Raw genomic sequence first — 24332 nt, 5'->3', positions numbered from 1 at the left:
CCACCTCCCAAGTATCCCACAGATCTGTCCACTTTCCTCATTTGCATTCATCCATCCATTCACTCATTCACAAATGTTTACTGAGTCCTAATTTGCAAGGTACAAATAGTCTGGGTGCTGGAGTTACAGTTGCTCCTGCCTTCACGAAATAATTTACTATCTAGTAAAGGAGACATTTCATAAAACAAAAAAAATTACAACTGAAATGCATATAGAATTTATTAATAAATTTCATGCAGAGAAGACACAGGGTGCAGTGAGACTGTTCCAGTGTCCCAATTTAGGCCAGGGGGCAGGGACATTTAAGCTGAGACCACTGATCAAATCACTCTGCATGCGGCTTATTCCAACAGCTTCCTGACTTTTCTCTCCGCCTACAGTCTTATCTACCCAATCCCTTCTCCACACGTGGCCACAATGGTGACCCTTTCCTGTTACTTCACTGCTTTGTCCTCACTCTCAAGATAGAGGCTTAGCGTACCTTTTCTGCAGTGACTCTTATCCATCCTTCCAGACTTATCTCCTCATCCACATATTCTACTATCTCCCCATTTGGGACTTGCTGCATATCACACTTCAATCATGTTTAATTTTTTTAAAGTTTTCATTTGTTTGTTTATTTATTTATTTATTTGTTTATGTATTTAGAGAGGGGAAGGGAGGAAGAAAGAGAGGGTGAGGAACATTGATGTGAGAGAGAAACCTCAACTGGTTGTCTCTTGTACACGCTCGGACAGGGGACCAAACCCACAACCCAGCCGTGTGCCCTGACCACAAAGCTTGTGGGATGGTGAACAACCAGCTGAGCCACACCGGTCAGGGCCAAAAGTTTTCCCAACTTGCTAAGTGTTTCCTTGCACCTGTGATTTTACTCATATGATTCACTTTGCCTACGATTCTTAATGCCCCAATTTTGCTGGATAACCCCTAGTCATTCTAGAGGCCTCAGATTAACCATTATTTCCTTAAAAAGCCTTTCCTTTCTCAGCCAGGTGCCCCTGCTGAAGCTCTAGTCATACCCTAAATGACTCTGAGCAGGTCCTTTCCATGATTTCTTCTTCTTGTTTGTCTAGCTGTCTGACTTTCAGGTGGGATTGAAAGCTCTACAAGGTCAAGAATCCTTTCTATTTTGTGCGCCATTGTATACTCAATGCCTAGCACAGAGCCTGGCCAGAAAGTCAGTCAATAAGTATTTAAGGAACACATCACAGAAAAGCAAGTGCAAAGGATGTAACATTTGGATACTTCCCCATATGCATGAATAATTGTACATAATATTTAAACATATATACATCATGTGCCATATACAACACAACAAACTAAAGCATAAGTAAAATGATCCCACATGTAAATTTAAACTTTCTATTCATATCTAATACTTGTGGAGGAAAGGACTGGGCTAGTTTTAAATGGCACAGATGAATGAGCAGTCCAATAAATGCTGTCTGTGCACCGGGGGCAACTGTAGGTCCTTAGGAGAAACCATGAGAGGCCCCTGGCACACACGGCAGCAGCGTCAGCCAGCCCCTCCGGGTCAGGGCAGCACGCTGAACCCGAGGCTTTAGGAATGGAAAATGCTTACACACTTCCTGCCCCATCCTATAACATTCTGTTTCCCAGTACTTACTCTTCATGTCCTATTCCTGGAACACCAAGGTCCCTGTGACATGTGCTTCCAGCCATGCCAATTTCATTTAAATTCCACTCATACACCCTAAGTCATGCAAGAGTATATTATGTCTGTTGCCTCATAAAGAATAAAGAAAAAGAAAAAGAAAAAGAAAAAGGAGAAAATAAAAAAAAGAACAAGAGGAAAAAGGGAGAGAGGAAGAAATAAAGGAGGTTCCAGGCAAATGTATATGCCTCACCAGAGCTGAATGCATAAAAGGAGCAAAGAGAAGAGATGCCCTGAACAATATAAACAAAGTGATATTAATTTTACCAATTAGACGAAAGTTGATTACTTGCTATAGTTTCCCGATAATTCAAAGTTTATTATAATGGTGATAGAAAAGATGGGTATGGCCCTGGCTGGTGTAGCTCAGTGGATTGAGCACAGGCCTGTGAACCAGACGATCAAGGTTCGATTCCCAGTCAGGGCACATTCATGGGTTGCAGGCCAGTTCCCGGCAGGGGCCATTTCCCAGCAGGGGATGCACGAGAAGCAACCATACATTGATGTTTCTCTTCCTCTCTCCTTCCCTTCCCCTCTAAAAATAAATAAATAAATATTTTTAAAAAAAGAAAGAAAAGATGGGTATGTCTTAAAGTTTACCACACATGTAACAGGGAAGTGGTGCTTTGGGCTTTAGATAGATTACTCTTGGATAAGGAAGAATTTTATTTTCCAAACACAGGACAGTTCTTTATTCTGGTCTCTTCAGGGCTCTTCTCCAGGAGCTGCTTCGTGCCTCAGGAAAAGCCTGGCCTTTGCTGAGAGAGGAGGGGCCTGCACTCGGACAGTACAGACGCCTGGCAGGGAGTGAGCTGGCAGGGCCTTTGTTCAGACCATAAGCCCCATTCCACGGGCCACTGAAAAAGCTCTCAAGCCAGCCTCCTAGCCTACAGTATCTCTGCTTCCTGTTCAGTCTCCTCACTGCCATCAGAGTCACTGTCATAACCAGAGGCCACCCCCTCCCCGCCGCCCTTCGTGACGACTTCAGAGGTTCCCTGCAGCCAATGGCCGGAGTCCCAGTGCCACAGCATTCCAGGGTCTTCACTGATGGGCGGATCTGCTGCGATCCTCCCACATTCACCCTCTGACTCAGCAACAGGCCACTGACCACCCACAGTGGTAGGAACACAAAAAGAACCTCATGCGTTCAAAGTCCATCTCAGATGGACTTTGTATCTGGGGAGCACTTCCTCCAGCAGGACCTGGGACTAGAGTACACATGGAGGCCCGAAGACCACACACCCAAATACTCAGAAGCCTTTAAAAAATGTTCTGTTCCCCTACCCGACGTATATATCTTTATAGCAATTTTTGGCCTCCATAGAAGGAATAGGAAGAAATGACACCAAGCTCCCATACCTTCCTGCTCCCTCCTCTCCCTATCCCTCCCTGGCTTTGCCCTCCTATGCATGTATGTTGACACTGCAGCCCACATATGATGAGCCCACAGCTCATCTAGGCCACTCCTCAGGCCTGTGGGGTCACACTGTTGGCCTGTCCTGTCCTGTCCTTGGGAGAACAGACAAAGGTGACGGGCTTGTACAAGCCCTGGAGGCAGGATGGAGACATGTATGAAAGGGGTCCTGAGTTACTTGGACTGTGTTTAGTAGGTGGGGGAGTGGATGGGAACTGGGGACAGGTCCAGATCAGAACCCTCTAGAGCAAGCAGCCTCGGGAAGGGTCCTGTCCCTGGCTTCTCTGGTCCTTCCTGAGCAGAACTGATTACTGCCTCTTTCCCCCGTCCATAGCAGTGTGCTGACAAGTTCAGTACCTTGTCCCTGAACTGAAGAACTGTAGACACATCTCATCACCCCAGGCTATGGGCACCCTGTGGGGAGAGCCACCTGGAAACATAGTATCATAAGTGTTTCTGCCTATAAATGGACGTTAGGATTCTCTGGAGCTTCCAGCCATGAACCAGGAACCAGGAACTGCCTATCTTCACCTAGAAAGGATGGTTTCCTGGGAGATTCCCAGAGGGCAGCGATGATGGAAGGGAACCCACCTGGCCCACCAGCCACCTGGAAGTCCACAGACCTACGGCTGATGATGAAGCTATGCCATGTCTGCAATCTCATGGACCACTCGGCCGTACATAGAGAAGATGTTGCTTTCAAGGACTAACTGTTGACCCTCCAGCCCTCGAAAGTCAGGTTATCACCAGTCGCAGAAGGTGGGTAGTGAGGGTGGCATTCAAGAGAGCAGGAAACTGTCCTGCACATTGCCCTCACTGGAAAACCTAAGCACTCTACCTCCAGGTTACAGAGCATTGGTGCCGCTTTTATGCAGAAAGAAAAGCTCCATTTTAATCCAAATTTCACAAGGTCAAAGACTTCTTCACTTAGCTTCCTGTTTTATCTGAAATTAAACGAACCAGACTGTCACCAAAAGCCTAGTCCTCACTTCTGGTTGTTGCCATGAATTTTACTCTCGTCTCTCAGTACACCTTTTCACTGTATTCCTCCCATTCCCTTTGCCTGCTGTCTAAGGACCAACATAAGAGAGAGGAGGTGAATCGGGCACTCTCTAGCTCACTGCCTGTGCATCTCAGGAGTCAAGGGTGAGCTCACGCAGAGCTGATGGCTGAAGGAGGCAAGCGGGGGCTGCTTTAACACGAAGGGGAGCGTTGACGGGAAACAAAGGGTGGAACGGTTCTCCTGTCATAACGTCTTCCCACCAGGTAGGATCCTGGCATGTGGGGCATCCATTCACATCACTGTGGCTGCTTCCTAAACCCTTGCTTCTTCATTCTGGCATCCACCCTCCACACCCACAGTGCCTGCAGGAATCTCTATTCACTCTCCTCCTTGTTCAGTTCAATTCTCTTCCTCTCGGCTAGCTCACCTTTCTGACTACCATCTTCTGCTGTGGCCTGGGCTCTGCCATTTGCTTTACCAGCCACAGTCTCACAGCCTCATTTGTATTCGTGTTCTGATGTCAAAAGGTCTCACTGGTTAGATTTAGACTGGGTTTACCATGTAGTTTGGGCTGACCTGCAGGGCTTTGGGAAAGTTATCTACCCAGGGTCAGCCTGCAGAGAAAGGAAGCCAAAGCCAGGAGTCAAATGTGAGAAATAGGAATAGAGGAACTGATCTGTTCAATATTATCTGAGCTTCTGGATCAAGTCTCAGCTGAAGTTTTTTTTTTTCCATCACAATAGTTAATAAATTCCTTTTATTATTTATACCACTGTGGGTTGGGTGTTCTGTTACTGATAATCACAAGCATCCTAATTACCATATTTGGCCATGTAGAATGCACATGTTTTGCCTAATTTTTTTAGGGAAAAATAAGGATGCACATTATACATGGGTATAAGGATTACATACCATGGGTATAAGAATCCTGTGTATAATGCACACAAGAACATGGATGTGCACTATACATGGAAAATATAGTATTACAATCTTTTAGTTGAATCCAAAGGACGATAACCAGATAATTTGCTAGTTAGAAAATGAGCCTTTGCTCTCAATGCAGGCTGATTTATTCACACATCGAGGCAGGCAACGGTCTCCCCTATGACTCTACTTGAGAAACCAGAGATTCCTAGGACTGCATGGCCACACTGAACTTGAGCAAAGCTGTCCTGAAGTGGCTACAGATTTGCACATTTGTTGTGTTTCATTACTGTACCTGTGATAGTTACTTCTGTGTGTCAACTTCACTGGGTCAGTGGGTGCCCAGGTATTTTGGTTAAGCATTATTCTGGGTGTCTGTGAGAGTATTTCCAGATGAGGGTGGTGTTTACATCAGTAGAATGTGTAAAGCCGATTGCCCTCCCCAGGGTGGTGGGCCTCACCCTGTCCATCAGGTGCCTGAATATAACTGTTTGAGCAAGGACATTGGTCCTCTTCTGTTCTCAGACTGGGACTTAGACCATCAGCCCTCAGATTCTCAGGTTTTTGTACTTGCACAAGAACTCACACCATCGGTTTTCTTGTTTCTAAGGTCTTCAGACTCAGACTTGAATTATATCCTTGCTCTCCTGGGTCCTCAGCCTGTGGATGGCAGATTGTGGGACTTCTTAGTCTACATAACCACATAGGCCAATTCCTCATAATAAATCAGAAGTGCACACACATATCCATACAAATCATATTGGTTTTGTTTCTCTGAAGAAGCCCAACACAGTATGCAATTTCTGCCCTCACTTCCTAACTTTTATGATTCTAGAAAAGTGGATGAGCACTTTCACTGAAAGGTGGCTGTGAACAGACGCATGAGAGAAGTAACCTGAAGTGCACACCCTGTTCACATAGCCAAAGACATGCCTGGTTGTGTGAACCATCAAGTACATGATGTACTCTTTACCTCTGGTTGCTTTCTCTTTGCAGCTACGTGCAAAAGCCGTAGAAGATGGTATTGTTCTGGTTGTTCCAGCTGAGACATCAAGGCCAGGAGTTCTGTCAGGTGTCTGTTAATTGGATGAGGCTGTTTTTCATACACAGCAGGTAACACCCTCAACAACATGGCGTTGCCTGTTGAGAAAACAATAAAGGGAATGATGACTTTATCAATCCATGAGCACTAGAAATAACATTACCGTCAGTGCAATAACCTTCACGCTTACTAAATAGCATGAGCTGATGACCAATGTTCTCTCTCTTCTGCTGAGAGAACATTGTATAATACCTTACGCCACTTATTCCGAAAAATCATAAAAGCACAGTAAAATGATTCCATAAGAGAAAATATTTTATGAAATGACCAGTATTATTATCTAATGAAAAATTATCCTGAGTAATGCACCATGGGGAGAGAAGAAACTCCTGACAGTAATCAGACCACACCCTTGAGAAGGAAACAGCTCCGAAGGATAGCTGATGAGAACATTTGGATGCTGTTTCAGGACAAACTACACAGTGCCGTAAGCATGAACCTAAATGAAACTGAGCGACAAAAAATAAAGTTCAGAGCAATATATTCACATTCCTGAGAAATACCAGGCACGTGATTTAGACAATGGACATATGGAAACTATGCCTTATTTTTATGAAGACTTAGGAAAGTAGCAATGCAAATTTAAATCCCCAATTTCTGCACTATTTCAAAGGAAGTTTAAAATCAGCTTGTTTGTCACACGTGATTTGCCTCAAAGATGTGTATGAACAACTGGATTTAAAATGGCAAAATCTCAAGAATAAATATCACATAAACTAGAGGGATTTATCTGCAAACAACATATGGGAAACATCTGCCTACCACTTTATGGTATGGATTTTTTTCTCAGAATCCTCTCAAGTGCTGAGCTGTCTCAGGAGAACTGGTTCCTATGGATTTCTTGAACGAGAATTTTCTTGCCTCTATTTACTTTAAATTTGGTTCTGTATATAGAAAATATACACAGAAAGAATCCTATAAACCATGATTACACATATGTAGACCTTTATTAAAATGATGGGGACAAGCCCACATATAAAGGACATTTAGAACTGAGAATAAAGAAAGGAAGGTCAGTATTTTCAGAATGTCAATGACTAAATTTAATGAAAGGCTGATTCTGGATCAAAGTGAATGTATTCGAGTGACAATAAATCATGAGAATTGTTTTTTTCACATGGGGTTCATAGAATTAGTCTCAAACAGATTTTCTCAGATGCCCACAGAGTACAAGGTGTTGGAAATATTCAGGGTTTTCTTTGAAAGAAAATGTTACGTCCATTGAAAAATATACTTTTATTTTGTTTATTTTTACCAAAAGCCTTTCTTTAAAAGATCAGGAATTTTGAATGCATACAGAGCACACTGAATCACAGAGTTCAGTCACGTAGAAACCGATCAGCTCTGACAAGGGCCACGATGCACAGGACTGTTGCTGGAATCTGAGACAGGAAGCTGGAGCCAGGGTTTTTGGTGCGATACTCCCCACAGGCCCCTGGGGCCTCGAAGGGAAAACCCCCAGATGAGTCAGGTTTCAGCTAACTTGAATTTCGATCAAATAACACAAAAATAAATTCATAAGAACTGTTTTGAACTAGAAACTGACGGAGACACTTTGTAGGAATGCATAAGAATTTTTTTTGAGTTAGAAACTGATGTAGAAATTCTATAAATTCCATGAAGAATTAGTATATTCTTTTTAATTATGGAATATTCCCACCATAGACAAATGCAGACAATAATATAAGAAACACCAGTGCATCTACCAACCAGCTTTGTCAAAACTTAACCTTTCGTGGTGATTGCTTCCCATCCCGTTCATTTCTTTTTCTCCCAGAGGCAACCCCCAGCCTGACGTTGGTATTTATTAATCTTCGTGAATGTTTTTACACTTCAATTGTGTGTGTATGTAACAATAGGCATTTTATAGTATGATTTTGCAAGCTTTAAATTTTATACCAATAATGTTATATTGAACATATTTCTTTGTAACATGTTTTCCCTCCACTCAACATTATTTTGAAGTTTTATCTCCAAGAAGCTCCCCATTTATTCTTACAGCTATATAGTATTCCATTGTATAAATATGTAACAGTTTATTTATATACTCTGTGGTTGAAAGATATATTACTAGCTGCTTTTACTAATAGTGCTGTAATTTTTATGCTTATTTCTTTGTGTATAAATGGAAGATATTTTCCAGGGCCCTGTTTCTGAGTGCATTGTACTTAGAAATTACCCAGGCAACTTGCTAAAACCCAGGTATTGTTTCAGCAGGTTGAGGTTAGGGCTTGAGAATCTGACTTTATACCAATTTCTAACGTGATGCTGCTGGTCTTGAGACCACACAGTTAAGTAGCAAAGCAGTGGGTATGTCCTTGGAAGTTAGGTTTCCTGATCTTCTAAAATTTCTGTGCAAAGTGGTTGTGGTAGTTTTCTACTGGTACTATGAAAAATTACAAAAAACTCAGTAGTCCAAAACAACATAAATATTATCATATATTTCTATAGCATGGATGGAAGGCTGATGTGAGTTTCACTGGGCTAAAATTCGGATGTTGGAAGGGCTGGGTTCATTCCCAGAGGTGGTAGGAGAGACTCTGTTTCCTTGGATTTTTCAGCTTCTGGAGACCACCAGCAAGCAGTCTTTGGCTTGGAGTCCCCTTTCTCTATCTTCAAAGGCATCAACATAGCATCTCTCTGACCCTGCTTCCCTTACCATACTTCTTTCTCTGATTCTCTCTTCTGCCTCTCTCTTCCACTTTTAAGCACCCTTGTGATTACATTGAGCCCATCTGGATAATCTAGGACTTTCTCCCTATTTTATACAACAACCTCAATTCCATCCTCAGTGCAGTGAAACACACTGTGTTCACTGGCTATGGGGACTAAGATGTGGGCATCTCTGTGGGGACATTATTCTACTGCCACCATGACTGTAAGAATTCACCAACATGGCTGTGTTGCTCCACATCCTTGCCAACATTTGGTCTTGGCAGACATCATTTTTTTCCACTCTGAAGGGGTGTAAGATGATATCTCACTTTTTTTGTTTTAATTTTTATTTTCTTAATTACTTGTGAAGCTGAGCACCCCTCTTTACATGTTTACAGATCATTTTCTCTCCCATGATTTGGCCATTCATATCCTTTGCCTATTTTTGATGGGATGTTTGTGTTTTCTCACTGATTTGTAGAAGTTCTTTATTTTATCTAGACACCAATTTTTTGTTTATCAGTTTTAAAGTCGCAATCTTAATCTAGTTGATTTTTAAAATTTCTTTACTCTATGGTTTCTTTTTGTTGTTGTTATTGAGAAATCTTTCTTTACCCTAAATTCATTTAAAAAGTTTTCCTATGTTTTTTCCTAAAAGTATTATGGTTTTGTTTTTATATTTGTCTTTATTCCATCTGGGATTTACTTTTGTCCATATGAAGAAGGGGTCTAATTATATATGTTTGCATGTTTATTATAAAAAATGGTCCCAGGTCCATTTATTAAGTAGTCATCAATTGCTTCCCTTCTGGTTTGTAATACCTCTTTCCAAAATAAGCTTTCCTGTGTGTCTGGGTCTGCTTCTATGTATTTATCATACCTTCACCAATTATACATTTTCTTAATTATAATTAACGTGATAATAAATTGTTGTGCCTCAAAGAGGAAATTTATTTATCTTCGACTTCAAATTCTTGTGGGCCTCTTTACATAAATTTTACCATTAATTTGTCAGCTTCCTTGAAAAACTAGGTTGGGGTTTTATTTTTTCCACATTGAATGTATAGATTAATTTGGAACAACTTTGTGAAACTGAGCCTTCCCACTAAAGGACATGATATAGCCTTCTATCCATGTACACTCTTTTTTGTTATATTTTTCAGTTAAATTTTATATTAGTTGTAATTTATGTACCTTTTATGAAATTGATTCATAAGTATCCCATATTTGCTGTTGCTATTGTAAATGGAAGATTTTTTTTTAGAAATATATTTTCACTTGTCTGCTGGTATTAAGGAAGCAACTGATTTTATGTTGATCTTCCACTCAGCAGAACTTGCTCAGTTCTCTTAGTAATAGTCAGCCTTTAGATTTCCTAAGTTTTTCACACATGGATCATCAACTCAGACTAATTGATGACAACTCTGCTTTGTTTCCTTCCAACCTTATTCCTTATGTGGCTTATTTTTGTCTTACTTACTGACTGGACCTCCAACACTTTGAGGAGTAGAATCAGTGTCCATGAGTGTCCTTTTGTTATTCCCATTTTCAAGAGTATGTCTCTAAGGATTCACTATTTATGTACATATGTATGTATAAGTATCTATAGATTTTTGGTATTTATGTTTTATCAGTTTAAGTTCCTGTTTCCTAGTCTGAACATGAATGATGCTGAATTTTATTAAATAAGTTTTCTGCATATTTCCCCTTTAAACTGTTAATGTAATAAATTGATAGATCTTCTAACATTTAATCAATCTTGAGATCTTGAAATAAACTCAACCTGGTTGTGATGTATTTTTATGCATATGTTGCTGAGTTTGTTTGGCTAATGTCTTATTTAGAGCTTTTGCATCCTTGTTCTTAAAGGACACTGGCCTGAACTTTCTCTTTCTTGAACTGTCCTTATCTCTCTTTGATATCATACCTACTAGACATATAAAAAATTAGCACATGTATTTACATTCTATTATCAGAAACAGTTGGGATACGATGGCAAGTATGAATTCCTTGAATTTTTTACTAAACCTGCTTATAAAACCTGGGTGAAGCTCTATTTATTTTGAGTCAAACTTTAAATTATGGCATTGGTTTCTGTACCTTTTAGTAGTTCTTTTTTCTTTTTTTCACATTTGAGCCATTAGTTATGACTGAAATGGACTTGGTAATGAGAGAGGTATGTTAAAATCTCCTCCCATAACTGTGAATTTGTCAATTTTCCCTAATAATCTTGTCAACCTTGGATATATGTTTTAAAAAACTGTTTTACTAGATAATTATGAGATATATTCTTGATACTGTTTCCTTTGTCACAGTTCAATTATTCTCTTTCGCTTTACACTCTATTTTTGTCTGATAATGCAGCCATGCTAGTTTTCAGTAGCACATGTTTGGTGCATTTTCCCCCTGCCCTTCCTTAAATTTGTTATTTACAACATTTCTAGATTCTAATGTTTTACATGTGGCCCTGGAAGTAACATATAGCTGGGGATTTAAAAATATATACCTATCTGACAACCTTTGTCTCTTAACTGGAAAGTTTGTTTTACTAGTATTTATAGTGACTACTGGTATATTTGGATTTATTTTTACTATATTATGTTGTGCTTTTCATTTATCTTGCTTATTTCTATTAGCTAGATCATGGTTTTTTTTGTTTGTTTTTCTTTAATTCCCTCTATCCCTTCTATTTGGATGTTCTATTTCCTTTTGATTTGGGTTCTGATACAGGCCAGGTTCCCAGTAGGGGGTGAGCAAGAGGCAAGCACACATTGGTGTTTCTCCCCCTCTCTTTCTCTTTCCCTTCCCCTCTCTCTAAAAAACAAGTAAATAAATCTTTTTAAAAATAAAATTGTTATAATTTAAACACATTTCTAGGTGTTTTGTGCAGGAAAACTTTCAATATATGTAGACCTCCATATATTGGCAGAAACAGGAATCCCTAAATTTACTATAAAAACAGGATTTCTGACTCTTAGTGGAAAAATATAATTTACATATAATATTAGCTCATTAAAAACATACATAAAATCAGTTTATTCCACTCCACCAGCTCTTTCTCATTTTAGGTTTGACAGTTTTGCTGTGTTGTCCTTTCACAAGCGTGATGGCTGGGAGCTCAGGTGGCTGGGGCACTGTTGGGATTCACGGAGGTGGTGGGTTAGTTCCAGGGTCAGGGCACATACAAGAATCAACCAACAAATGCATAAGTAAGTGGAACAACAAGTCGATATTTCTCTGTCTCTCTCTCTTCCTCCTTCCACCCTTCCCTCCCTCCCTCCCCTCCTCTCTAAATCAATAAAAACAAAAGTGTGTTTATACCGTACAGTTGCAACTCCATAAGGATTAAAAATGGACTAAGTAGAAACAGACTTGGCTTCCAGAGCCACAGAAATTCCAAGTTGGTTTATCTCGGAATCAACGAGTAACTTCACAGTTTAGACCTGCAACACTGCTTACAAAGGAAAAGTGAAAAAAAGTTTTCTACGTGTAAAAGGTTATGAAATAATAAAACCTCAGACAAAATGCTGAAATGATGATCTTGCTTTCACATCTTTATGCCTGCTGAATTATTTCTCCCCCTAACCTAGCTCCCCTTCCCTTCATCCCTCGGTGCTACCAATGAAGTTACAAGATAATCCTCAGGGGCAGTTTTAGCCCAGTCCACCCCCGCCTCCCCTCAACCACCGCCCCTTTCCCCTCTGACCCTCCTCCAATTAATCTGACTGCAGTGCAAACCTTTGTAGATTACCATTGAGCAACCTCCAAGTCCCCCTCGCCCTCCCACCCAGCCCCCTCCCCCTCAAATTCAGGGGAACTCCCGCTATGCGGTGCCACCGGCATTACTCATTCATCCCCATTCAGGCTTCCCCAGCATTTATTAAGGGCTCTCGGCTTCTGCGGCTCACTCTCACTCTCCTCCGCTCCAACGCTGCTCACTCGGGAGGCTCTCGTGGGGTCCCCTCCCGCCAGCTGGGCAAAGTCGAGGAAAAACTTTGTCTCTCTCCAGCGATGCGTCTCTATGCGATTCTGTTTTGTGCTCTCTACTCTGCAGCGCGTGCCGAGAACTCGCATGACTATGAGCTCATGTATGTGAATTTGGACAACGAAATAGACAATGGACTCCATCCCACTGAGGAGCGTAAGTTCATTTCAACTATCTCTCTGCTAACCCTAACTACGCATCCATCTCTTTGGGTCTAAAAACCACACATACATTTTGTAGCCAATGAAATGGGCTAAAAAGTATAGTCTGTTTTGCAAGAGAGAGAAGCATTTTAAGAAAGGTTTCGCAAAGTTGTCACAGATACATAATGGGTCGAACCATATGAAATCGCCGACGTTTGCCTGTTTTGAGCTACATGGACGGCAATTTTATAGAGTTCAGCTTAACATATACCTGCATGAATGGTTTCTGTCATTCTCAGATTTCTTCACGCTATTTCTTCCAGGTGTCCTTAAAGGGAAATGGGGTGCTGGGATGGACCATAACTCGGGACCACCTAGGGAGGTCAGCTTTTTACAACACACAGCCAAGGAAGGCCTGGGCGGTCGGTAATAAGTGTGTGTGTTCCGCGCTCTAGCCACGCCGTGTGACTGTCGGCGGGAGCACTCCGAGTGGGACAAGCTCTTCATCATGCTGGAGAACTCGCAGATGAGGGAGGGCATGCTGCTGCAGGCCACCGACGACGTCCTCCGCAGCGAGCTGCGCAGGCTGCGGGCGGAGCTGGGCAGGCTGGCCGGCAGTCTGGTGAGGCCGTGCTCGCCTGCGGCCTCTGCGGAGGCCAGGCTGGCCCCAGCGCTGGAGGAGCTGCTGCAGGCGAGCCTCGACGCGGGGCGAAGGCTGGCGCGCCTGGAGGGCTCCGAGGCACTGCGCCCGGGGGAGGCGGGGCGCGCCCTGGACGCAGTGCTGGAGGAGCTGCGGCAAACGCGAGCGGACCTCCGCGCTGTACAAGGCTGGGTGGCAGGGCGATGGCTGCCCGCAGGTAAGGACGCCCCTGCGGCTTTGTTCTTTGAGCGAGCATTGGGGGAAGCCAAGTCAGGCAATCCTCCAGCTACAATGGGGCGCACACACACACACATACACACACGTGCGCGCGCCTCTATTTCTCCACGTACGGCCACAGAGCACAGACACACTATACAAGGCGGGAAAATTGACCTTAAAAAGTCGTCTCCAGTCCCGAAGAACCCCGAACATAGCTATGCACCAGACCATCATAGTCTAGAAATAGGCAAGGGCCCCTAACTGACACCCGATCTGCCCAGGCGTAGCAGGGGCTCTATTGGCCAGTTATAACCGTGACCTCTCCAGCGGCCTCGCTTCCCTCCGTTAGGGATTTCCACTTCTTCTAATTTTAGCCCACCTCTCTCTTTAGGAGAGCTCTAGTTCCCCACGCTATCAGGGCCCACCCTAATTTTTATGGACGTTTTCCAATCCCTGGCCCAGCCTCTCTTTCCCGCCAATTCTGAGCAAAAGACCCGGAGTTGACTCTGACCTCATGAAGGGTTATGGAATTCCTGAGGGGCCCCTAGCCCCCAGGGTCTGTGGAATTAGCTGTCTGGTGGAGGTCCCTGGGTGTGCACTTTGGAATAAACTGGCCGCTGAGTGATCAAAGTGGAACAGGTATGTAGGAGCCAATCGGTATCCTGGTCCCACCCCAGGGATTTGGGGTGGGGATGGGGGGTCAGGGTCAAACAGGAGAGAAGTGGTTGAAACCAAGATGCAATTTGTCAAAGTCCCATGTGAAATTCCGTGCATCTCCAGACGCATGTGGGCCCGAAATAATACATTTTAGATACACTGAAAGAAATAAGGAGAAGATTTGGAGCCAAGTAATGCTCTTTGTAATTCAAAATTTCTAGGAAATGGTGATGCAACAATCATTTGTGGGTTATATGTTAGTAAACCAGTGTTCTGAATGAGAGAATATAACTGCGCTTTTCCTAAGAATCTCAGAAACTAAAAAAAAAAAAAAAGACAAACAATGCTATCTTTCACTATATTTCCAATAGAGTAACTCTTATTGGATGATGAGGAAAATCATAAGCATGTGTGAGAGCACATTTTATTTAAATTACAGATACTATACCAGAATATCAATCTTTACTGAGTATTTGAGGATTATCTATCAGTAACAGAATGTATTTTCTTAACTATTCAGTAGGGCTTCCGATGGCAGAAAAGCATAATATGAAATATACAATAGATCCTCAATTTAAGTGATAGAGACAAATGACAATTCTGTAACTATTTTAATGAATGAAATTTCTTGACTTTTGCAAACCGTGTAAAATTGTTGTACGTATAATACACCTGAAAACTGAATTTTCATCTTCACCACTGCATATTGGATCAGAAGAGGGATGTATTTCTGAATTCTAAAATGTTAATTTTTTACTAAATCCAATAATACATTCACCCGAATGCTTTGATTTCCCCTCTTCTGGTTTCCTGCCAGCTTGGCTCCTAAGGGATTCCTAATCATTCTGTTGTTGGCCTCTGAAGAACCTGGTTTTAATTTTGTTTGGTCTTTGATAACATAATCAGAAAAACCTATTAGGTAAAAGCCATTTCACAAGAGAGTTTCTGACATTTTAAAGAGACATCAAGAGCCTCAATCACTGGCCCCCAAAAGAAACCAGAAAAAGCCTGCCAGCATACAGTTCCACTCCATGAACTCACACAGCCAGGGCAGCCTGCAGGGGACGCTGGGTCTTGGAGAGGCAAGGAAGGAATGCTTTGGAATGCAGCCCTTACTGCCTGTGCTTATTTAAACAGGAAATCGGCTAATTAGGTTGCAGTAGGCACCCTCGTGAATACTATTTTTCTGAAACATTACAGGGAATGTCTCAAATGCCCAAACAGAATGTGATCTTTTGTTCCATGATCTCTGTTTGATCTACTTAACCCAACTAGAAAAGCAAAAATGCACCTACCAATTTCATTTGAAAAAAGAATCAATGTCTCATTAAAAGTTGAGTTTTAAAAAACCTTCAAAACTTCAAGTTACTCAGTGCCAAAGTTAACACCAAAGTGTGACAAGGCCAGATTTGTGCTTTAGTATTGTAGTTACTTTTACAGAATTTTGTGAATCTTAATACTTTTTTGTCTATTTACATCTGTTTAATTTTTTTTAGGACAGAGCCTAACCCTTAGCACTGGCAGGCATTTAACTAAGCTTACCAGACTTTGCATGGGTGTTTGATTCCTGTAGGTTCTGTCTATTCACCAGTTAGTCTTTAAATCCTCTGGAAGTTTACTTTTCTAAGCTATTTTATGGCAAATCTTCCTTAGGTTGTTACAGAGGGAATGCTTGGTCCTAATCTATATTAAAAAACATTTCTTTATCTGTTCATTTGTATGTGTATGACGTTAGCAGAAAGCAGAGCTCGTCTGTTAAAGGTTTTAGCACATAGTTTCCCAGAGACGCCCAGAAGGTCTTTATTTCAGCATTTCTAGCCCCCTGACCAGACCTGTGATCGGCAGAGGGGCACAGCGGGAGTGAGGGAGGGTTCACCGAGCCCCCAACCCCCGAGTCTGAAAGTCTCCTTCTATGTGCTCTTGAGCAGAAATACATTTGCTGACAATCCCCTTGGAATAACTCACTGGCCTTTAAAGTTTTCTATTACCACTTAGATAGTGTTTATAAGCATGAGAACAAAGGAAGAATTTTTAAGCATATCCTTGCTTTACACAGCTCTTCCTGAGCGCTACATAGTTCTTGCTCACTGACTTGCAGAATATTGGAAGGAGAATGGAAGGAAGAACCTTTTACAGAAAACTGTAAAGCTTGGAGAGATTGGTGGGCTCGCCAAAAGCTGCATAGCTTACTAATAATACAGCAAACTGAGATCCAGCTGTTCCAGCCGAACCCAGGGGCTCTTCTACCGTGAAGACTCAACACATTGTGCAGGTTAAGGGGGGTGGCCTCAGCAGCCACAGTTCCCAAGTCCAAATCCCAGTTTTACTGCTTACCGTCTGTGTAAACATAGCTCGGGTACTTAGCGCTCTCTGACTCAGTTTTCCCATCTGTCAAATGGGAATATTAAGACTCTCTCAGAGTTGGTAGGAGAATTAAAATGACATAAAGTGTTAAGAACAGTATCTGGGATATAGTGAGCACATAATACAAATTAGTCATTCCTATTGTACAGTGTTGCCTTTCAAAGGTAGTTGTCTACAAACTGTGCAAAGTTTATAAATATCTGAGAACATGTGACATATTAAAATGTATTCAGTAACCACATGACTGTTACTAGAGTTTTTGTTAAAAAATAAATGTTAACAATAGTTAAATGAGGTGAACTAGATCCGGTCAGTTTTTGTTCTCGAAGCTTGGTAAAGTCAAGGAGAAGGAAACCAGTTTGGCTCTGAGTTCTTGGAAATGATGGTGTCATTGTTTGAAGTTAATGCACAGTGATTCAACATTTTTTAAAGAGCTGTAACAAAGAAAAAAGTTAATTGAGAGGGGAAATAGTTATTCAAACATGATTTTCATTATTTTGTGGTTTGGACAGTTTGGCTTCTCTGCAGGCCTGCTCTTCAGTTTAGGTGCTTCATTGAACGGGACAGTTGGCTTTCCTCATTCTGTTGTCTCTGCTCCACAGAGAGTGCACACGAGGCCCCTCGAGTCATGATGTGCTACTCATGTAACGTTCAACTGTCGTCATTCAAATGCCCATGCTAAAATACCTAAATGCCAGAATCATTTCTGAATGACTTCATCTTTTCTTTCATATTCTCCTTCTTGTCTTGCTACTCTAGGTTGTGAAACAGCGATTTTATTCCCAATGCGTTCCAAAAAGATTTTTGGAAGCGTGCATCCGGCGACTCCAATGAAGCTTGAATCCTTTAGTGCCTGCATTTGGGTCAAAGCCACGGATGTATTAAATAAAACCATCCTGTTTTCCTATGGCACGAAGAGGAATCCATATGAGATGCAGCTGTACCTCAGCAATCAGTCCATGGTTTTCGTGGTGGGTGGAGAGGAGAACAGACTGGTTGCCGACACTGTGATTTCCCTGGGAAGGTGGACCCGTCTGTGCAGCACCTGGAAGTCAGAGAAAGGGCTCGTGTCCTTGTGGGTAAATGGTGACCTGGTGGCTACCACTGCTGGGATGGCCACAGGTCACATTATTCCTGAGGGAGGCATACTGCAGATTGGCCAAGAGAAGAACGGCTGCTGCGTGGGCGGCGGCTTTGATGAAACGCTGGCCTTTTCCGGGAGACTCACAGGCTTCAATATCTGGGATCGTGTTCTCAGCAGCGAAGAGATAAGAGAGACTGGAGGAGCCGAGTCCTGTCACATCCGAGGAAATGTCGTGGGGTGGGGAGTCACCGAGATTCAGCCACACGGAGGAGCTCAGTACGTTTCCTAAGTGTCGTGAAACTCTACTTGAAGCCAAAGAAACTCACATTTTAAACATATGCCAGTTGGGAAGGTCTAAAAACCTCAATGCATTTTAACAACACTTGAGACTAATGAAGGAGAGAGTTGAGGTCAATCTTTATTTATCTTGGCAAAATACTGAATAAACAGTTGAGCAAAGACATCGGAGAAGGCTTTTGGGGATATTGTTACTAGACTTTATGCCACAATACTTTCAAATTAATGTGGTGTCTTTGTCAGATAAACTCCCAAATAATTAAAAAGGACTGTGTTGTTGAACAGAAGGTCAATTGTTTTACTTTTCTTTGGTTAATTTTGTTTTGGCCAGAGATGACTTTTACATTGGAAGAATAATAAAATAACATTTGTTGTCCATTGTTCACTGTTATTGGCATGTATCTTATTATTAAAAATGATGATGAAGCATATTTATACTACAATGTGACTTAACAAATACAAATGTAGTTTATGTGTTATAATCAAATGTCATTTTTTTGAGAAGATAGTTATATAAGTTATATTGTAAAATGGTTTTGTATTAATTTTATTAAAACTATTTTTGTAAAGCTCTACTGTAAATAAAATATTTTATAAACCTAGCTCATGTCATGTAATTATATATTTAAAAGATTTTGGAGCATTTTTTCATCTAACATTTTTCATCTAACGTGGGCAATTAGTTTTCAGATACTAGTCTGTTATATAAATAGTAACAGTTAACATTATTAGAAACAAACTATGAAGTTGTTTTAAGCTTTGGCTTTCTGTATATCATAATGAAGAAATATGATCTTAACTATATCAATTCATCTCACTGGGTTTAGTTTTTGCAACTGAGAAATCAAGAAGTTGAGAAAACAGTGATCTCTTGGTCCCTTCCAATTTGATGATTCTGTGAGCATATATGACTTTCTGTCCAGTGTAAATGGGAAAAAAACTACTGGGGTTCCCAGGTACACATGACACCTGAAAGAGACAGCTTAGGACTGGCCCTTGGGAGATCTGAAGGTCTGGAGAAGAAACAATGACTCCTGCCCCTAAAGCACGTCCCACACTCTCACTGCACGTGAAGGAGAGCACCGTCAAGCCCCTTCACTCAGCAGCTGGGGTGGTAACTCTGCCACATTAGTGTCCTCTGCAGAGGTTATGTGAGGCTGAGCAAACATCACAAAACTGCTTCTGAATGTCAGTGGGAAGGAACCACAGTGGCGAGGTGTCCACCGGAAGATAGGGCCTGAACAACCGCAGGTCCTATCCTGTCCACAGTGTTTGGAGAATTGGGCCAGGAGCGATGATCAAAGAACCTTTTATAACCAAATAGCTTGTTGTTCTTAGACATGTCACCTAACTCCTCTGGGTCTTCTCCTTAAAAGGATGGAGTTGGACTCTTGGTACCTTTTAGTGATAAAATTCCAGGAATCTAGGAATCTTTGAGGATGCTCACAGTGTCAGTTGTAGCTTCATCCTACTTGTGAGACTCACAAAGCCAGGCTGACGGCTCTCAGGGAAAACTGCAGGTACGAGGTCCTAGGCCAGACTCAGACCCTTGCAGATTACATAATTCAAGGTTGCAGGCACAGCGGCCATATGCAAATAAATCCCTGTTTAGCTATTGCCTATGTGAGTTGAATGCTAGGCTGGAAGAAGAAATATTGGGCCCAGCTTTAAGCAGAGTTTGCTGTGGTTTTGGTTCCTTTCCACGTTTCAGCATGAATGATGTCTGTTCTAGAGACCCCACGATGATGCAAGACAAGACATACACAAACTCATATGCTGACAAGTTAAATGTAAGAGATCTTTTCATTTTTTACAGGAATCACATGTTGAGGGCAGAGAAAAAATAGAAGAGACTAAAGTAATTCTTGGGTTACAAATGTAGAAATGTCATTTACTGCAGTAGTTAAGTCTGGATAGGTGTTCCAGGAACATCTTATTGCTCTCTGGTGCTGATTTTCCCTCTTTCCCTAAGTAACAGAATTCTGGTTTCAATGACACACGTGGCCACTCAGAGGAAAGCCTGTATTTTACAGCATTAATTGCAGCTAGATGTGGCCACATGGCTAAGATCTGGCTGACATGAAATATTGAATGTGATTCTCCTTCCCTTCCACCTTCTCACTGATTGGAATATGGTAATGATGGCTGGAATCTCAGCAACCCTCTTAGACTGTGAAATTCAGTGTAATAGTGTAGAGAAAGCTTGGTTCTCCGATGGTGTAAAGTTTCTTTGTCAGCTCTGAGCTGCCTGCCCTGGACTTCTTTCACGGGAGAGAAAAATACCCTTCTATCTTTTTTAATCCAGTACTGATTAACCATCTACTCTAGTCCTTATCCAGTACAGCAATTCTTTTTAAATTAAAAAAAAAAAAAGCACTCTGTTCTTTCAAAATGCTTGCAGACCTCCTATGTTCATTACAGCTTTATTTATAATAGCCAAGATGTGGAAACAACCTAGGTGCCCAACTGAGAAACAACAGATCAAGAGATGCAACATATATTTACAGTGGAATATGACTCAGCCATAAAAAAAAACTAAAACCTGGTCATTCGCAACAACAGGGACAGACCTAGAGGATATTATGCTAAGTAAAATAAGTCAGACAGAGAAACCCAAATGCCATATGATTTCATTTACATGTGGAACCTAAAAAAAAATGAAAGTAACAAAGCAAAACAGAAACAGCCTCATAGATACAGAGAACAAATTGATGGTTGCCCGGGGTGGGGGTGAGGTGGGGTAATGAACAAAACGTGTCTATGGGATTAAGAAGTAAGACAAACTGCCAGTTATAAAATTAATCACAAAGATATAATGTATAGCATAAGGAATATAGTCAATAATATTGTAATAACTATATATGGCACCAGATGGGTACTAGACTTAATATGGTAATCACTTCATAAGGTATATAAATGTCTCATTACTATGTTGTGTGTCTGAAATGAATAATATTGTATGTCAATGATAATTTTTTTTAATTTAAAAATACTTATAGACTTACTTAGAAAATGCATTATATAAATTCTCAGGGAGTTGGTTGGTTATCTGACTTTGTTTTTTTACTAATAGAATTTGAAAGGTTTTAGAATGCATAGTGACAGCAAACAGAGAGTGAAACTGAGATAAAATACCCCCAAATGATTAGTATGTTGGTTTAGTTTAGTACATTTATCCATCAGAATAGTTATTGTGAACATCATCATATCATGGCATAGTAAAATAGTTGTGCAAGATGATTCAAGTTATTAGGAAATAAAGTATAATATATTATATATGTATAAAGAATAAAACATTATGCATATGTGTTAGGGTGACCGACTGTCCTGGTTTGCCTAAGGTTGTCCCATGTTCAGCACTGAGTGTCCCACATCCCAGGAAACCTTTTAGCTCCAGGTAAACTCAACAGTTTGTCACTCTAGCAGATTCGTAGCTGTCAGAAGAACAACTTTTTTTTCAGTGATAATATATGAACAAAACAGTTGATATATTTTCCTTGTCTATTACAATATAAATTGTTTTTAATTAAGTATTAATTCCTTTAAAATATATTTAGAACATAGGATCACTAAGAATTAGAGCTTGGTTATTTACAATTATTTAATTAACTTCACTTTTAACAAAGAGTTCGTTTTGTAAACAAAAAAGCAATTATAACTGAATTTAATTTCATCTTGAGAAATTTTTATGTTATAAAGCTTTCGAGAGACGCTTGCTGAAGTGAACTATTTCCTAAACTATCTTTTAGCCACTTAATAAATAGCCCTCGTGAAGTTAAAAACCTTAAAGTAATGTATATGTTCACTTAAATATATTTAAATTTATTGAACTTCAAAATTCAGATGGCTGACATTCAGCTTTGTAAATTTGGGGTGTCGAAGAAAATTTTCTGGGCTTGGGGTCAGAAATTCAGCATTCGAATCTTATCGCCATTACCTACTAACTGTAAGAAGCTGAGACTGCTAACTAATCTTTGAGTCTCAAATTAGCCAACAAAGTAGGGATAGGACTTGCCTACCTTGCTGAAGTGTTATTATGAAAATGACAGCAAACAGAAAATGTATGTAAAAGTGATTTCTAAGCCATAAACAATATTTGAAATGAAAATTATCTTAAAAATGTTTTTCCAAGTTATTCCTAGTTGGTTAAATAGAAAAATAAGCAAACAAACAAATAAGTATAAAGATTCCCTTACATTGTAGGTAAGTCAACCTCAGAGTTCAGCCCCTGATGCGCGGTTCTGGGCTGGTCTTATTCTACTTCACAGCACCATCTGCTGGTAGAGTTGAAAAGGTGCAAATTCTGGCCAGTGACTGACCCAAGATTTGGTTAACAACTCAGATCCTTTTCTGTTCCAAAATATGTCTCTATTTCTTAATCCGCATTTGGGCTGGCTTTTTACAACATTATATTTAATATGTCCCTGTGTACATAAATATTCAGGTTAAATATTCTTTTAAAAATATTTTATTTATTTTTGAGAGAGAGGGGAAGGGAAAGAGAGAGAGGGAAACACCAAAGTGTGACTGCCTCCAATGCCTCACATGCCCCCAACTGGGGACCTGGCCTGCAACCCAGGTATGTGCCCTGACTGGGAAGCAAACTAGCAGTCCTTTGGTGTAGAGGCCCGTGCTCCCTGTGCTCAATCTACTGAGCCAGGGCAGGTTACATATTCTTCATGAGATTGCTCAGTCAGCCATTTTCTAGAACATTTGATTAATAAATTCTTTCCCAACCACCTGTAATATGGTGAACTTAAAACCTTTTCCTTTAAGAATAATTGTATCATGAGTTGGCAATGGCTAAGTATCTCATAGGGATTCTTAAACTCTGCAAATGGATATGGTTCTGCCTTTGGTATTTTAATGTGGGCCTGGCACACGGCGTATGATAATTAATGATGATAAGGATGATGATGATGATATTAAGAGGAATCACAGTAACCGTGGTGAACTCTGGTTTGGCACTGTGCAAAATACATCTGCCTTATCTACTTAAGCTTCACATCTACTCTGTGTGGTGCATACAATTACTGCCATTATAAGTTAGGGGGTGGGGTCAATTGGCTATCTCCATTTCTTCGGAGACAGCTCACTCATCAGTGGTTTGGATTTTCTCTCACATCCAGAAAGAAATGAAGTGAATTCATCATAATTAGCTAGACAGTCTTTTCTAGGCTATTGCCAACAAGTCAGAAGGGAATTTGGACTCTTGCTGAGACAATATTACATTTTCTTTCCTAAGAATTTCTACTTAAATTTCAAATCATTTGTGGTCATCTTGTTACTTGTGCCAGCAGCTCCGGTAAAAGGCATATTGACAGAGAGACAGAGTGTTTCCTTATTGTGACCACTGATGCAGACACGCAAAGGAAGGGGCTTCAGTGTTGATGCCGGGGTGTGCACTGCCTCACAGAGCTCCAGCTCAAAATTTGGAAAGGGTTAGAGAGACCCTGATTTTAGAGGTTTCCAATAATACTGTCACCTTCTTGGGTGACAGATAAACATTAGTTACGCTTTTAAATGCTAATACTGGACAGGTTCTACAGAGCATCTCCACATGGCAAAGAATGGGTCTGGAGAATTACTCAGAGACACTGAAAAGCAACTCTGCCACTCTGAAAAGGTTCTGATGTCACAAAATACAAGATTACTATTTAAGCAGAGAACAAATTCATTACCCAAGAGACAGCCTTGTCTTATTTTTTTTTTAATTCTGGAAAGCATTCAATATTTTCCCATCAAGAATGATTTTAGTTTTAAGGTTTTTTGTAGATGTCTTTTATTAAATTAAAAATGTTTCCTTCCATGGCTAGTCTGATTTTTTAAAAAATCATGAATAGACTTTGTATTTCACAAAGGAGAGATTTAAAGTTTGCTCTATTCCACGTGAAATTAATCTACGCATGTTGTGATACGGACAGTTGCCGCAGAATCATTTCTCAAATAGTCTATCCTCATTCGTTATGAAGATTCCCCTGCCTTCTGCAGTTTCCATAGACGCATAGATGTGTTTCCTGCCTCTTTATTTTATTCTATGGGCTATTGGCCTGTTCTTGCATGAGCGCTATACTTTGAAAAATTTTTATTGATTATGCTACTACAGTTGTCCTAATTTTTCTTCCTTTGCCCCCCTCCACCCAGCACCCCCCACTCCCTCAGGCAATCCC

At 40.8% G+C, this 24332-nt stretch overlaps 2 protein-coding genes across 4 annotated transcripts in view; one reads left to right on the top strand and one right to left on the bottom strand.

Annotated features, from left to right (window-relative positions):
* The window catches only part of VEPH1 (ventricular zone expressed PH domain containing 1), a 193155-nt gene that overhangs the window by 130490 nt on the left and 38333 nt on the right, over positions 1–24332 (bottom strand). For all 3 annotated transcript variants that reach the window (XM_037046664.1, XM_037046665.1, XM_037046666.1), the window contains exon 5: positions 5990–6156. In XM_037046664.1, coding sequence (XP_036902559.1) covers positions 5990–6156 — 167 coding nt within the window. The remainder of the gene's footprint in view (positions 1–5989; positions 6157–24332) is intronic.
* On the top strand, positions 12652–18685 carry PTX3 (pentraxin 3). Its single transcript, XM_037046667.1, has 3 exons — positions 12652–12914; positions 13357–13758; positions 17541–18685. Exons 1-3 carry the CDS (start codon positions 12785–12787, stop codon positions 18152–18154), a joined length of 1146 nt encoding a protein of 381 aa, XP_036902562.1. The 5' UTR covers positions 12652–12784; the 3' UTR covers positions 18155–18685.

Source organism: Sturnira hondurensis, unplaced genomic scaffold (assembly GCF_014824575.4).
Source record: "Sturnira hondurensis isolate 20B ecotype Veracruz unplaced genomic scaffold, ASM1482457v3 Scaffold0005279, whole genome shotgun sequence".
Taxonomy (NCBI): domain Eukaryota; kingdom Metazoa; phylum Chordata; class Mammalia; order Chiroptera; family Phyllostomidae; genus Sturnira; species Sturnira hondurensis.
Note: the sequence above shows the minus strand (reverse complement) of the source record. Positions and strands in the feature narration are given on the sequence as shown.